Here is a 17,124-nt window from a genome sequence, read left to right as displayed (position 1 = left end):
ATGAGCCAGAAAGACAAAGACAAATACCATATGATATCACTTATAACTGGAATCTAATATCCAGCACAAATGAACATCTCCTTAGAAAAGAGAATCATGGACTTGGAGAAGAGACTTGTGGCTGCCTGATGGGAGGGGGAGGGAGTGGGAGGGATTTGGAGCTTGGGCTTATCAGAAACAAGTTAGAATAGATTTACAAGGAGATCCTGCTGAATAGCATTGAGAACTTTGTCTGGATACTCATGTTGCAGCAGAAGAAAGGCTGGGGGAAAAATGTAATTGTAATGTATACGTGTAAGGATAACCTGACCCCCTTTCTGTACAGTGGGAAAATAAAAAAAAAATAAAAAAAAGAATGAATAAGCAAGGTGGAGGACAGATTAGTGGAAATTATGGATGTGGAACAGAAAGGAGAAAAAAGACAAAAGAAATGAAGAGAGTCTCAGAGAACTCTGGGACAATGTTAAACGCACCAATATCGGTATTACAGGGGTGCCAGAAGGAGAAGAGAGAGAGAAGGAGATAGAAAAAAATATTCTAAGGGATAATAGCCAAAAACTTCCTTAACATGGGAAAGGAACCACTCACTCAAATCCAGGAAGCACAACAATTACCATATAAAGTAAATCCAAGGAGGAATACACTGAGACACATACTAATCAAACTGACCAAAATTAAAGACAAAGAGAAAATCTTGAAAGCAGCTAGGGAAAAGAAACAAATAACATACAAGGGAACTCCGATAAGTCTATCGGCAGATTTTTTCGAAAGAAACTCTGCAGGCCAGAAGGGAGTGGCATGATATACTCAACGTGATGAAAGGAAAAAAACCTCCAACCAAGCAAGGCTCTCATTCAGATTTGAAAGAGAAATCAAAACCTTCTCAGATAAGCAAAAGCTGAGAGAATTCAGCAACACTAAACCAGCCTTACAACAAATACTAAAGGAACTTCTATAGGCAGAAAAGAACAAGAGAAGAAGGAAAGAAAAAACAGCAGCAAAAACAAATCCAAAGTAATTAATAAAATGGCAAAAGAACATACATATCAATAATTACCTTAAATGTTAATGGACTAAAGGCCCCAACAAAAAGACATAGACTGGCTGAATGGATACAAAAACAAGACCCATATATATGCTTTCTTCAAGAGACCTACTACACTTCTAGGGAAACATACAAATTGAAAGTGAGAGGATGGAAGAACATATTTCATGCAAATGGGGATCAAAAGAAAGCTGGAGTAGCAATACTCATATCAGGCAAAATAGACTTTAAAATGAAGAATATTTTCAGGGACAAAGATGGACATTACATAATGATCAAAGGATCAATCCAAGAGGATGATATAACAATTTTAACTATCTATGCACCCAACACAGGTTCACCACAATATATAAGGCAACTGCTAACAACCTTAAAAAGAGAAATCGACAGTAACACAATCATAGTGGGGGACTTTAACACCCCACTTACAGCAGTGGACAGATCAACCAGACAGAAAATAAATAAGGAAACACAGGCCCTGAATGATGCATTAATCCAGATGGACTTAGTAGATATTTTAGGACATTTCATCCAAAAGCAACAGAATATACATTCTTCTCAAGTGCACATGGAACATTTTCTAATATTGATCATATCCTGGGCTACAAACCCAACCTCAGTAACTTTAAGAAAATTGAAATCATATCAAGCATCTTTTCTGACCACAACGCTACATGACTAGAAATCAAGAAGAAGGAAAAAAACTGCAAAAAACACAAACACGTGGAGACTCAACAACATGCAGCTAAACAACCAATGGATTACTGAAGAAATCAAAGAGAAAATTAAAAAATACCTAGCAGCAAATGACAATGAAGATATGACACTCCAAAACATATGGGATGCGGCAAAAGCATGTTCTAAGAGGAAAGTTTATAGCAATACAAGCCCACCTCAGGAAACAAGAAAAAGCTCAAAGAAACAAGCTAACTTTACATTTAAAACAGCTAGAGAGAGATGATAACACCTAAAGTTAGTAGAAGGAAAGAAATCATAAAGATCAGAGCAGAAATCAATGAAACAGAAACAAAGAACACCATAGAAAAGATCAATGAAACGAAAAGCTGGTTCTTTGAAAAGATCAACAACAATGATAAACCCCTAGCCAGACATATCAAGAAAAAAAGAGAGAGGACTCAAATCAATTAAATTAGAAATGAAAAAGGAGAAGTAACAACAGACATCCCGGAAATACAAAGGATCATAAGAGACTACTATATGCAACTATATGCCAGTAAAATGGAAACCCTAGAAGAAATGAACAAATTCTTAGAAAAGTACAATCTTCCAAGACTAAACCAAAATGAAATGGAAAAGATGAATGGACAAATCACAAGAACTGAAAATGAAACGGTGATTAAAAAACTTCCAACCAACAAAAGTCCAGGACCAGATAGCTTCACAAGTGAATTCTATCAAGCATTTAGAGAAGAGATCACACCTCTCCTTCTCAAACTATTTCAAAAAATTGCAGAGGAAAGGATACTCCCAGACTCATTCAATGAGGCCACCATCACCCTGATACCAAAAACAGACAAGGATACCACAAAAAAAGAAAACTACAGGCCAACTTCACTGATGAACATCAATGCAAATATCCTCAACAAAATACTAGCAAATCGCATCCAACAATACATTAAAAGGATTGTACATTATGATCAAGTGGCATTTATCCCAGGGATGCAATGGTTCATCAATATCCGCAAATCCATCAGTGTGATACACCACATTAACAAACTGAAGAAAAAAAACCATATGATCCTCTCAAGAGATGCGGAAAAAGCCTTTGACAAAATCCAACACCCATTTCTGATAAAAACCCTTCAGAAAGTAGGCATAGCGGGAACCTACCTCAACATGATAAAGGCCATATATGACAAACCCACAGCAAACATCATTCTCAATGGTGAAAAGCTGAAAGAATTCCTGCTGAGATCAGAAACAAGACAAAGATGTCTGCTCTCACCACTACTCTTCAACGTAGCTTTAGAAGTCCTAGCCACGGCAATCAGAGAAGTAAAAGAAATAAGAGGAATCCAAATTGGAAAGAAAGAAGTAAAATTATCTCTATTTGCAGATGACATGATACTATACCTAGAGAATCCTCAAGCCTCTGCCAGAAAACTGTTAAGAGCTCATCCATGAATTTGGCAAAGTCGCAGAATACAAAATTAATATGCAGAAATCAGTGGCATTTCTATACACTAACAATGAAAGAGCAGAAAAAGAAATTAGGGAAGCAATCCCGTTTACCATCACATCCAAAAGAATAGAATACCTAGGAGTAAACCTACCTAAAGAGACAAAAGACATGTACTCTGAGAACTATAAGACACTGATGAAAGAAATCAAAGATGACACAAATAGATGGAAAGACATACCATGCTTGTGGATTGGAAGAGTTAATATTATCAGAATGACTATACTACCTAAGGCAATCTACAGATTCAATGCAATCCCTATCAAATTACCAAGGACATTTTTCACAGAACTCGAACAAAATATTTTACAGTTTGTTTGGAAGCACGAAAGACCCAGAATAGCCAAAGCCATCCTGAAAAAGAAAAACGGAGCTGGAGGAATCAGGCCCCCAGACTTCAGACTACACTCCAAAGCAACAATCATCAAAACCATGTGGTAGTGGCACAAAGAGAGAAATATAGATCAGTGGAACAGGATAGAAAGCCCAAAATTAAACCCATGCACCTACAGCCAACTAATCTATGACAAAAGAGGCTAGAATATGCAATGGAGAAAGGACAGCTTGTTCAATAAGTGGTGCTGGGAAAACTGGACAGCCACATGGAAAAGAATGAAATTAGAACACTTCCTAACACCATACACAAAAACAAACTCCAAATGGATTAAAGACCTAGATAGAAGACCAGACACTATAAAACTCTTAGAGGAAAACATAGGCCAAACACTCTCTGGCATAAACGACAGCAACATCTTCTCAGATCTACCTCTTAGAGTATTGACAACAAAAGCAACAATAAACCCATGGGACCTCATCAAACTGAAAAGCTTTTGCACAGCAAAGGAAACCCTAAACAACACAAAAAGACAACCCACAGAATGGGAGAAAATCTTTGCAAGTGAATCGACTGACAAGGGATTCATCTCCAAAATTTATAAACACCTCTTACAGCTCCATACCAAAAAAACAAACAACCCCATCGAAAAATGGGCAGAAGATCTAAACAGACAGTTCTCCAAAGAAGACATACAGATGGCTGAGAAACACATGAAAGGATTTTCAACACCACTCAATATTAGAGAAATGCAAATCAAAACCACTCTGAGGTACCACCATCCACCAGCCAGAATGACCATCATCCAAAAGTCTACAAACAGTAAGTGCTGGAGAGGGTGTGGAGAAAAAGGAACCCTAGTACACTGTTGATGGGATTGTAAATTGGTGCAACCACTGGGGAAAACAGTATGGAGATGCCTCAGAAAACTAAACATAGAACTACCATTGGATCCAGCAATCGCACTCCTGGGCATCTATCCAGAGAAAACCATGACTTGCAAAGACACATGTACTCCAGTGTTCATTGCAGCACTATTTACAATAGCCAAGACATGGGAACAATCTAAATGTCCATTGACAGAGGAATGGATCAAGAAGGTGTGGTACATATACACAATGGAATATTACTCAGCCATTAAAAGGAATGAAATACTGGCATTTTTAGCAACATGGATGGACCTAGAAACTATCATGTTAAGTGAAGTCAGCCATAGGAGGAGACACCAACATCCAATGCTTTCACTGACATGTGGACTCTGAAAAAAGGACAGACTGAACTTCTTTGCAGAACAGATGCTGACTCATGGACATTGAAAAACTTATGGTCTTCAGAGGAGAGTTTGGGGGGTGGGAGGATGTGCTTGGGCTGTGGGATGGAAATCCTGTGAAATTGGATTGTGATGATCATTATACAACTACAGATGTGATAAATTCACTTGAGTAATAAACAAAAAGAATTTAACTGATGCATTTAAAAACAGATTGGATGATTGGACATAGAATTAGAGTAGTGAAATGAAAATTTATATCACATACCTATACAATATATAGAAAGCATAAATAAATGGAAAGTAAATAGAGAATAAGAAGTGTATGAGATAGTTTCAAAATGTATAAATTATATAATTGTTGTTCCAGTGTCAGGGACAGGCAGAAGCAATATTTGTAGAGATAGTGGATAAAATTTTCCATAGCTTTGAGAGATATCAACTTCAGATTCAAAAATATTAATAATCCACAATCAACTTAAAGGATAATCACTTTCTAGTCAAATTATTGGATGTAAAAAAGATGAGCTAAAATATAAAAAGAATAGTAAATGATAGATATCATATCAATAATTATATTTTTAAATGGATAAAATATGCTAAGTACAAACCTAAAATTATAAGACTACATTGAACAAAAATTTTATGATTCATACAAAATACGTCTTTATAGAAACCAGAGCTCTGTCATTAGAATAGGAAAAATAAGGTAAACTATGCATAAGAGTAATACAAAGAAAGCTGTGATCAGTATAAATATCATTAAAAGTAAACTAGAAGTAAAGAATTTTTAGTGCTTAAGAGAGGTTCATATGGATCAGTCCAAAGGAAAAAATCATAATTCTAAATCAGTGTGCATACAGCAACATTTCTTTACAATGTAGATAAATTTCAAAAAGTGTTCTTTGGAGTTCCCGTCATGGCTCAGTGGTTAACGAACCTGATTAACATCCATGAGGACATGGGTTCAATCCCTGGCCTCGCTCTGTGGGTTAAGGATCTGGCCTTGCTGTAAGCTGCAGTGTAGGTCTGAGACTCAGCTGGGATCCCATGTTGCTGTGAGTGTGGTGTAGGCTGGCTGCTGCAGCTCTGATTCAACCCTCTAGCCTGGGGACCTCCATATGCCACAGGTGTGGCCCTAAAAAGACAAAAGACAAAAAAAAAGTTTAAGACCTGTGCACTTTTCCATTATCTGCTATATTTCAATACAGTTTATTAAAATTAAAAAGTACTTATTAACCTTAGGGACTTCCCATCATGGCTCAGCAGAAACGAATCCAACTAGTATCCATGAGGATGCACATTCTATCGCTGGCCTCATTTTATTGGGTTAAGGATCCGGTGTTGCTGTGAACTGTGGTGTAGGTTGCAAACACATCTCAAATCTTGCATTGCTGTGACTGTGGCATCGTAGGCTGGCAGCTGTAGCTCTGGTTAGACCCCTAGTCTGGGAACTTGCATATGCCTCAGGTGTGGCCCTAAAAAAGAAAAAAAAAATAGATGTGATTCTTTAGAAGTTCCCATGTGGTGCAGTGGGTTAAGCATCAGGCATTGCCACAACTGTGGCTCAGATTGCAACTGCAGCTCGGGTTAGATCCCTGACCTGGAACTTCACATGCCTCAGGTGTGCCCAAGAGAGGGAGAGAGAGAGAAAGAAATGACTCTATAAAATTGCTAGAATCAGAAAATCAGAAGTATATACAATCCTAAAGTTCAACTAGAGCATCTTTCTTTTCCCCTTTCTTTTCCATCCCTGCCATGATCTCTGCAATATGTTTTAAATTCTAGAAAGATGTTAAATTCCCAATATCCTGAAGCAGGCTGAACCTCTCAGAAATTTTAACAACTATGCCTGTTGGAACATTCTTCTTCACACTAAATATTTTCCCTTATTTGATTTCAAATAACCTACTTAGTCAATGACTAAGTTTGGAATGTTTTTTGGTTTTTTGTTTGTTTGTTTGTTTGTTTGTTTGTTTGTTTTTTGCCCCCTCATAGCTAGGAGCTATGAGAAACAGAAAACACTCATGGTACACAGTCTTGTACTCCCCATCTCTCACCATTTTTTGGGGGCACCATAAATTAGGAAAAATATTCTATATGGATCCATGAGGTTAGAAAAACACAGAGTAAATATGTATAATTTAAGTACATGTTGGTTATAAAAACTGGTTGTATTTCATGGGAAATTTATGATTGGTCATAAGTTGCAGAACTCAGAGGTAATGTAGAATTTTTCTTTCTGTGTCTTAACCATCCTGTGCCTTCCTCCTCCCCATTTTTACCATCACCACTATGTGCCTAGCCCACATCACGCCAGTCTGCATTCAGATGAGAGATTATGTTGAAGTTTTAAATAAAGTTCTCCAGAGCAGGTCTGTCTGTTCACATAACTCCTTCACTGAATGACCTTGTTCCAATCCCTCAGACTCTCTGTATTTCACAGTAAAATGAAATAGAAATAAAATTCACTTTATAACAACAATGAAAAAATCATAAGCATCAAAAAAGTAAAGTATTAAAAATTCTTGGCACATGAGAAACACTAAGTAAGCATAGTAATTATTTTTATTAGTGAATGACCTCATAGAGGGACTGCTTGTCTGTGGTAATTTTTTCTCTTTAACCTTTAGGATCTTGCCACTCCTTTTGCTACAGTGAACTATAAATGCATTCCCTATTACTGGAGGTCGAATTGAACAAATCTAATGTAAGATATGTATGAGGCTCATAAACTGTAGTCATAAAGCCAGGGGAAAATGCTAGTTCACTTAAAATAGATAAAAACTACAATTTAATGAAATCACTCTTTACCTCTCTGTCATATTTATATGAGAACTTTTTATTCTCCTCAGGTGTCTAGCTCCAAAGAATATTATATCTGAGCTTCAAATAGGCTTAAATACTTCATAAATATTATGAACACATCTTTACATGCTTACATTTCTCATGAAAGAAGTCTCAGTTAACTATCTCAGTATCAGCAATAATAATTTCAAGATCTAAGAATCAGTCTTGGTTTTCTAAATGATCACCTATTTCTTTGGCAATATCTTATGAATTATAGTTAGCCTCAGGTACCAGAATATAAAAACAACCTAATGGTTTGGAAATCTATCTCTCAAATTCTCATATTAAAAAAAAAATCACTTGGAAGTTCCCTTGTGACACAGTGGGTTAAGGATCTGGCATTGCTGCAGCTGTAGTGCAGGTCTCAACTGCAACCCAGGTTCATTCCCTGGCCTGGGAACTTCTATATGCTGCAAGTGCAGCCAAAAAAAAATTAATTAAATTAAAAAATAAAAATTCCTCTTGCAACTGACTCTTACATAATTCCACCCAAGAAAGCATAAATTGTTATATCGTATTACAGATGATACAGGTTAGGTGATCTACACATACTCTCAGGACAAAGTAGTTAAAGAATGAGAACTTTTTGTCACAGTGTGTCTGGCACATAGCAAGAGCATAATAAATAGTTATTTATTAAATAGATGAATCTAATATCATCAATTAACAAACATGCTATTTATCCTAAATACAAGAGACATAGACATCAGCTAGAGAAGAGAGCCAAAGATGGTGAATGAATTTATAGAATTATTAGAACTAATTTCAGGTCATAAATAAAGGTAAGGGGAAAGCCTTTGTATTCACAGCCTTTCATGATCTTTCCAAAGCCATCGGCCAATGATGAATCCAGATCTCTCTGCGAACTTAATATTTTCATGTAAAAAAATCAAAGAATGGAGTTCTCTTGTGGCTCATTGCACCTGGAGTTGTCACTGAAGTGGCTTGGTTCACAGCTGTAGCATGGGTTCAGTCCTAGGCCTGGGAACTTCCACATGTGGCAGGTGCAGCCAAAGAAAAACAAACAAAAAAAATTGACATGAATACTACCCTGTGAATTTTTATTTGTCAGAATATGAGAAGTTAAGGATATTGTTGTCTTTGCAAGATGTATTTTGCTGTCTCACCCAAAATTCATTTTTCTGAGAGAAGTTGTCACATACAGACACAAAAAACTGCCTTCTAAATGTCCCACAATCTTAAGATCATATATATATTAGCAATAATTTCTTACAAGCTGTACATATTATACAGCATAATCATGGGCATTTTAATGTTTGAAATAATACTATTTTGTAGTTTATAATATACTGGATAAAATGAGAAATATTTCATTATTTTCTCACATAAAACAGAGTCAATCTATATTTTCTGGAGAATTTATTAATTTTATAAATATTTATTGAGTTGGAAACTGATGATGCTGCAAATAAATATACCTCAAAGAAATCACACTGTGATGGAAATAGATAAATCAGAAGTTCCCACTGTGGCTCAACAGGTTACAAATCCAACATTGTCTCTGTGAGGATGTGAGTTTGATCCCTACAGCTCCAATTTGACCCTGGACTGGGGATTTCCATATACCACAGATGTGGCTATAAAAAGAATAAAGAAAGGGAAAAAAGAAATAGATAAATAAACATATTACATTATAAACATAAGATAATTTTCAATGATGACAAGTACTACATAGGATATAGTTTAAGAAATGTGATAAAGCCTTTGAGAAAGAAGTGTTCTGTGAAAGGGTGATTGGGGACTATGTTTCCAACAGGATAATATGTAAGCTGAAACATACATTTTAAGTGGAAGTTCCCTAGGCAGATATTTGAAAGAGTATTCTCCAAGCAAAGGAAACAGCAAGTATAAGGGCTTTAGATGAATGTTTGATGTGCTATAAAGGACATCTTGACAAAAAGGATCTTCTGAGACTTTGCATTTTACTACCATGTGGCAAAGGAAGTAGGGAAAGTGGTTTTGTGGGAGGAGAAGAACAGAGCAAAAATAAGGCTTATCTTAGGAGGGAATAGGTTGTAAAATCTAGGGAAAAGTATACTTTATACACTGTGCCTCCTATTTCATTAGGTGACATCTTGTTCCAGTGAACCTCAGATTGAATGGTGGCCTTACCTGCAGTTTCAAAACAAACTGCAGTAGCATTACAAGTTAAAATGTAATGACATTGTGGTATAAAATCATCATCTGGGTCCTGCTTATGGACTGTGTCAAGCCAAACATGAGCAGTGTCAGTAACAGGCTGTTAAGTTAGAGGGACTAACTAGAAAGAGGGGTTTCTTTGTTTTTGTTTTTTGCTTTTAGTAAAAAGTTGACCAAATTAGGGCAGCTTTGCTCACAGAAATCTGTGGCCTTTGGCAGGAAAAATCTACATTGTAATGAAGGAATGAAGATAGAATCTAATATAGGAGGCCAGGTCACAGGCTTATGATCCAAAATATAAATAAAGAAAAAGAAATTAAAAACTAAGAGAGTAAGAATAGGTTGAAACATAAGTGCAAAGACGGCTTACCACAAGGCTATGAAAGGGGAGGAGTTGGAGGTTTCTTTTATAAGATGTTGATTTGATTCTGATATCCTAGGTGACCTTGACAATTTCAGGAGACCTATAGGAGCAAATGAGATGATTGCACCAAAGTTCAAATGACTAAAAAGTAGCAAACATGAACATCTCCAATTTTCTGTTGGAAAATTCGTTGTGCCTTAACAGTGTTTACTGAAAATAGATATTTGAAACTGTTAACTTGATGCTGTTCATTATTTATTTTTAGCACCTGAGTATAGCCACTAATCAAGAATTTGTTTATTATGTCAAGATATGTGTTATTCCCTGTTTTATATATATATATATAAACACACACACACACACACATACATATCAGGGAAAATGTAAGATCTATCTCTTAATTTCAATGTTCAAAATATACCAAGAAAGACATTATCTCCTGAAAACCAGACTGCTTTAAAGGACATATCATAACAGAATTACTTTTGTAAATTAACATGTGTTTCTGTGGGGAGTGAGTGTAGGCTAGGAGGAAATGGAGAATCCAATCAGGTAAATGATGACATATAAAAATTGTGTTATCTGTTGTCTTCACAGGAGTCACAGCTGAAGGCAATGAAAGAGACTGTACAACTCTGCCTCTCAACGGTTTTCCGTGATCAGCCTCCTCCCCCTTTGAATTTCTTCAAGCCAAATCCAACTCAGAAGTCCATTCCATTCAATCCAATTCAAACTACAATTGCAGAAACAAGGACAGAAAGCAAGGTATATTTTGTTTATGCTTTGAAGAGTCAAATCATGTAAGGTACTTTATAGTTCATTTTATATGATCATCACAGTGAATCCAAGTGAGATCTCAAATTCTTTGGAAAATCAGGTAGTAAATGGGAGATAGTAACCCGGTTTGTAAAGTCTCTGTAGTCACTTGGAGGATGTTGGAAAACAATTTTTCTTCAGTACAGAGACAGCTGTGCTTTAGGATTGTCATTATTATTATTTTACCATAGTTAAAAGATAGTACCTTTTATTACATTCCAGTATATACCAAAGGTTTAATTTGGAAAATACTGTCTCCTAGGGAATAACTATCATCTTTACAAAAGTGGACACATTTTTCAAGAATTAATTCTGTAGTTCTCAACACTTCTTGTACATTAGAATTACTTGGGATACTTGTAAAAAAAAAAAAAAATCTGATGCCTGAGACTCACTCCAGGCCTGTTAAAACAAATTCTTTCTGGTTGGGCTCCAGTCAACTTTAGTTTTTAAGAGCTCCCTATGGGGATTTTGACAGCAACTGTCTTATAGAAATCTCCCTCCAAATCCCTACCACCACCCTACTTTAGACAGGATGAAGGGGCCTTTCAGTTCTGCTTTTGTTTCAATCATCAGAACTTTCAATTTCCAGGCTCTACTCTTAAATCAGTCTTGACAACCTGAAGTAGTTATTGAAGAAAGGAGTTCAGGGTCAGTCAGTATATTTGAAGGTGCTGGCTCTCTTATCACTTGCCTTAGGATCACTTGCTATTAAAATAAGTGTTACAGACACCAGTCCAACTTCTAAAACAAATCTGTAGTGGACTGGGTCAGGGGGGTGGGGGCAAAAAAACCTGAGAGCCACTGTTAACAAATACCTAATGATACATTACATATGGGGCTTTCTTACTGCTTATTTCCCTGATTCCTTATATTTGGGTAAAAAACGGGATACCCTTCACCCAAATATAAGGAAAATTGTAGATAAGAGACAAATTGTAGATTAGGGAAATACTGTTTTCAGGACAAAGAGTCAAAATAAAGTAAAACAAAATAAATATTATAATATTCTGTTTTTACCTGTAACTAGTAGATTTCTGGACAACACAGATTAATCTGTATAATTTCAATTTTCTCTGTCAAAGTCATTTAAAATATGTATTTCCATTTTATATTATTTTCTGTTTTTATTTTGTGCTGAAAGATCTCAGAAATTTTAGACCAACATTTTTCACCTTTATATCTTTCTGCTTCACCTTTGAAAACACTAGGTCTAGAGTATTTTTTAAATTTAACCAAACTTGGGGAATAAATTTGCATAATATTGTTTTTTTATGTGTAGGAAAAATTCTGGGTAAATTTATTGAAACTGGCCATTGATTAAATACAGTTACCCACACAATCTCCCTCACCTACTGTTGTGGTCTGTGCACTCTGATAAGAAGAGAATTTCCAGACTCATATCAGGGTGAATAGAAAGAATTTATTGAGCATGGCAAGATGGAGAGAAAGTAGAGTTTATTGAGATAAGAGATGTTGCAAGCACAGTGGGATGATTTCCTGATGATCTGGGAGAGCCTACATGGGGCACTTGGTCCTGTCTGTTTTTATAACCCATTTAATGCCGTATACCCACTGACCTGCTGATTGGTTGGGGAAAGAGGGGTCTTATGATACATTTGCTGGTTGGTTGGGAGAATATAAGGGCCCTATGGAAGTAGGGTGAGCAGCAGGCCACATACCTTTCATAGTAGGGGGTAGGAAGGAGTAGAGCAGGCCACTCAAGGTGAAGGAAGGGGCATTACAATGAAATGGCTGGGGCAATGTTAAGGGTCTGGTAATTCTCATCTCAGCCAGAGCCCTTTTTTTTTAATTTTTTATTATAGTTGATATATATATATATATATATATATATATATATATATGCACATTTTCCCACATTATTCTTTATCGTGCTCCATCACAAGTGACTAGATACAGTTCCCTGTGCTATGCAGCAGGATCGCATTGCTTGTCCATGCCAGATGCACTAGTTTGCATCTACTAACCCCAAACTCCCAGTCCATCCCACTCCTTCCTCCTCTCCCTTGGCAACCACAAGTCTCTTCTCCATGTCCATGAGTTTGTTTCTTTTCTGTAGATAGGTTTATTTGTGCCATATATTAGATTCCAGATATGTGGTATCATATGGTATTTGTCTTTCTCTTTCTGACTTCATTTAGTATGAGTCTCTAGTTTCATCCATGTTGCTGCAAATGGCATTAATTTGTTCTTTTTTATGGCTGAGCAGTGTTTCATTGTGTATATATACCATATCTTCTTAATCTATTCATCTGTCAGTGGACATTTAGTTTTTTTCCATGTCTTGGCTATTGTGAACATAGGGGTACAAGTATCTTTTTCAATGAAAGTCTTGTCCTAATATATGCCCAGGAGTGGGCTTTCTGGGTCATATGGTAGTTCTACACTTATTTTTCTGAGGTACCTCCATCCTGTTTTCCATAGTGGTTATACCAATTTACATTTGGCCAGAAGCTTTGAGTTAATTCTCCTTGAAGGGGCCTTGAAGCTCAACACCTACCAGAAAGCCACATACTGCCTCCTCTTCATGTTAGCCTAAAAGAAGAGCAAAGGCTCAGCCTTGTTAAGTCCAGTGACTTTAGGTAAAGCACCTTTGTAATTTTACGGGCACATTACACTTGTCACCAACTCAGATTACATTTATTTAAGCCCATTATTAAAATTGGGCTCTTTATTACCTTGAATGAGTGAAGGAAATTACTGATTGTTTACTCTAACTGATTTACTGCTAATAAATATTGTCTTGTCATTGAAATAAATAGTAAATATTTATTATTTCTCTTGGCTAATGACAAAAAAAAAACATAGAGAGCATTTAGATACATGTGGTTTGGAGATTGCTCATTTCTCAAAACAAAAACAAAATAACAGGAAACTCTAATTAAGATAAAGTTCAATAAATCTAAGCTGATGTACTACAGAGCATTCTGTTTTATTGATTACCATTAAAAGTTTCTCTGGCATTTATATTTTGCTCATATCCTTTATCTTTTCAATAGCAGTGGAAATTGTATTTTATGTGTATGTGGGGCTTGAATCTATATGCAGGCACCTCACAGATAACATTTGAAAACCATGAATAATATAAGGTGACATGAGCTTTATGTAAGAGAAGCAAACCTTTTCAGTCATGGAAGATCTTTTCTCTAAATACAAAAAAAAAAAGTAGTTCTAAATGAGGACATTTAGCTGCTAAGTCTTCAGAGTTGGCTAAATATAGCCACTGTGATATTATGTCTCTTTCTGGATGCTATGAGACTATCACGTCACTTAATCTCTCTGCACCTCAGTTTCTCAGTGTTTTTCTTGGAATGTTGTGACATGAACATTACAAATCATATTTTTTTCTTATTATCTGTGATATGTGTGATGTACGGCTGTTCCCATCTGCTATTTTTTTTTCTTTTTGTAATCTTCAACTCTTCTTTGAAAAGAGAAGGACATTTGAATGGCTTTTCCTAAAATCTGTGAAACATGTCCAAGTAAGCAATTTTCAGCTCACATCTGAAAAAAAGACAAAATAGCCCCAATATGTCATTTTATTTTGTCTTCCAGATGATTGGATAATGCAGACAAATTTTTATTGCATCATGCATGTGTGTGTATATGTGTATATATGAATATATATATACATACCTATCAATTGTGTATATATATGTAAATATATATATATATATATATATATACACACATTCACTGTGGACTTTAAAAGATACAGATTTCATTAGATAGGGAGTTCAATATTATAAGAATTTATTGACAAAAACTTAAATGCTAATTTACATATTAGTAAACCTTAGCTTTTTTTAATTTCTGGAGCATGTCTGCTACATAATCTTTTAGTCCTACAGCTTAAGTTTCTGCTGAGGAAACTCAATCAGGTTTTCTAGCCTCCTTTCCTTCATTGCATTCTCCACAGCTGTTACGTCTGCTTCTCTCTGATTTGAGTGAATTTTTTTCTTGCCTTCCCAGTTAGGTTATTTTTTCTATTCTCAGTGTTTATTATAATATTCTAATAGCACAGTGTTAATTCTTTGTGGTTCTTGGTCACACCTGGAATACAGCGATGGCTGCATACTCCTCTCCCCTTAAGGGAGATAGGTATGCTTAGCTCATGGATTTGCTCTATATTATCAAGTATGTAGAGCAGTGTTTCTGGTGAATTGAACTGAAATGACCACACTTGCTGCATTTCTGTTTTAGTGACCTCAGGATGCTGTAATAAAATGTGATGGACTAAACAATAGACATTCATTTCTCACAGTTCTCGAGGCTGTAAAGCCCAAGGTCAGAGTGCTGCAGGGTTCCATGCTTAATGATGACCCTCTTCCTGGATTGTAAACAGCCATGTGCTCACATGGTCTTCTCTACGTGTGTTTGCATGTAGATAGAGATGAATCTCTATCTCTCCTTTTCTTTATAGGGACACTAATCCCACCATGAGGGCCCCGCTCTCATGACTTCATCTAAACCTCCAGAAGCCTCCCACCTCCTATTACCATCACATTGGAGGTTGGGACTTCAGCATAAGATTTTGTAGAGCACAAACATTCAATCCATAGCAGTGCCTCTCTTCTCATTGGACATTTCCCTTATAAGTTAGACAATTTATATTATTGAGTGTTCATTCAGTGCCTCGTATTCAACTGAATTATTTTCCATCTGTATGTCAGGACTACGCTCATCACTGAAGATGCAAATTTGAAAGGGCACAACCCTGACCTCTTGCAAATTTCAGCTTAATTTTTCTACAAAGAGAAAAGAAAAAAATTCAAAGAGTGTGTAGCTGATCAGGACTTTTTTTTTTTGGTATTTGTAATTCCATATTCCAAGTGGCTTTAATTAAAATAAAGATGAAGGAGATACTTAGATGCACATGAAATGATGTCTTTGCTAAAATATTATGTTATTTTATTATGTAGAAAATATCGTTCCAATAGAGAGATAAAGAGCAAAGGTATGAACTAGGAGATCTGATTTTAATTTTGCATAAAATGACTCTAACCAGAATAGAAACAAGCAACCCAGTGACAGTCTATTTCACCAATCCAGGCAGATGACAGTGACCTGATCTATGGTGCTGAAATGGAAATGGTATTCTAGATATAATTGAGGCACAGAACTGCAATGACGTTGTGATTAAGTGAAATGCATGAAGAGAGAAAATGAAAATCAAGAATAACACTCAGTGCTTGTATCCATCTGCTGTGATACAAAAGACCAGAGAGTTGTTTGTTGTTTCTGTTTGTTTGTTTGTTTTGTCATGCCACTTCCTGGGCCAGGGATTGAACCCCTACCACAGCAGTGACACAAGCCACTACAGTAACAATTCCATATCCTTAACCCACTGAACCACAAGAGAACTCCAACAGCAGCTTTTACTGGAAGAACCCACAGTGGTTTGTTTTATAGCATGCTAAGTGTTAGATGTCTTTCATACAGTCAAGTGACCATACCCATTAGAGGTTTATACACTTGAATCTGGAACTAAGGCAAGGCACCTGAGTGGAGAGAAGGGGTTTGGCATCTTCACCATGGACAACAATTAAATGTTGGAAATTGGTTAAATTACCTGAAGAGACAGTGTAGAATGAAAAGATGGGGGGGGGGTAACAGAGGACACCAGGCAAAAGGAATAACTTGATCTTGGTTTTATGTGTAGTCTAACAGATGAAATGCTTAAATGCTTATAGCAAAAGTGTACCCCTTTATCTTTTGTTGAACTACACTTCATTTTGTAGGTGAGCTGAGTACCATGACTTTTCCATGCCTGTTTTACTAGTACAAGAAAACAGAATATGTGTATCATTGTGTATATTTAGGATGGTAAATATGCCAGTGGCTTGCTGGAGATGGCTCATACCTGCCTGTAAAAGCTGATTATTAAGTTTTCAGAATGCGTACTAATCAGGTCATAAACACAGCCATTATTAAATATTGCCTATATATACTTACAGTTAAGTAAATTCTGCTAAAAACAAGTGTAAATATCAAAACTACTAGTTGATGCTACTATCTCTGAATAGACTATGTCTTGAAGATATTATATCTTTTGGTTCCATAT

General features: G+C 36.1%; 1 protein-coding gene across 1 annotated transcript in view; it reads left to right on the top strand.

Annotated features, from left to right (window-relative positions):
* Positions 1-17,124, top strand: part of LUZP2 (leucine zipper protein 2) — a 522,759-nt gene that overhangs the window by 421,187 nt on the left and 84,448 nt on the right. Inside the window, exon 9 of the mRNA XM_047774274.1 lies at positions 10,821-10,988. Coding sequence (XP_047630230.1) covers positions 10,821-10,988 — 168 coding nt within the window. The remainder of the gene's footprint in view (positions 1-10,820; positions 10,989-17,124) is intronic.

The sequence above is a fragment of the Phacochoerus africanus genome, chromosome 4 (assembly GCF_016906955.1).
Source record: "Phacochoerus africanus isolate WHEZ1 chromosome 4, ROS_Pafr_v1, whole genome shotgun sequence".
Lineage (NCBI taxonomy): Eukaryota > Metazoa > Chordata > Mammalia > Artiodactyla > Suidae > Phacochoerus > Phacochoerus africanus.
The sequence above is the reverse complement of the archived record's forward strand: the minus strand, read 5'-3'. Positions and strand labels throughout refer to the sequence as shown.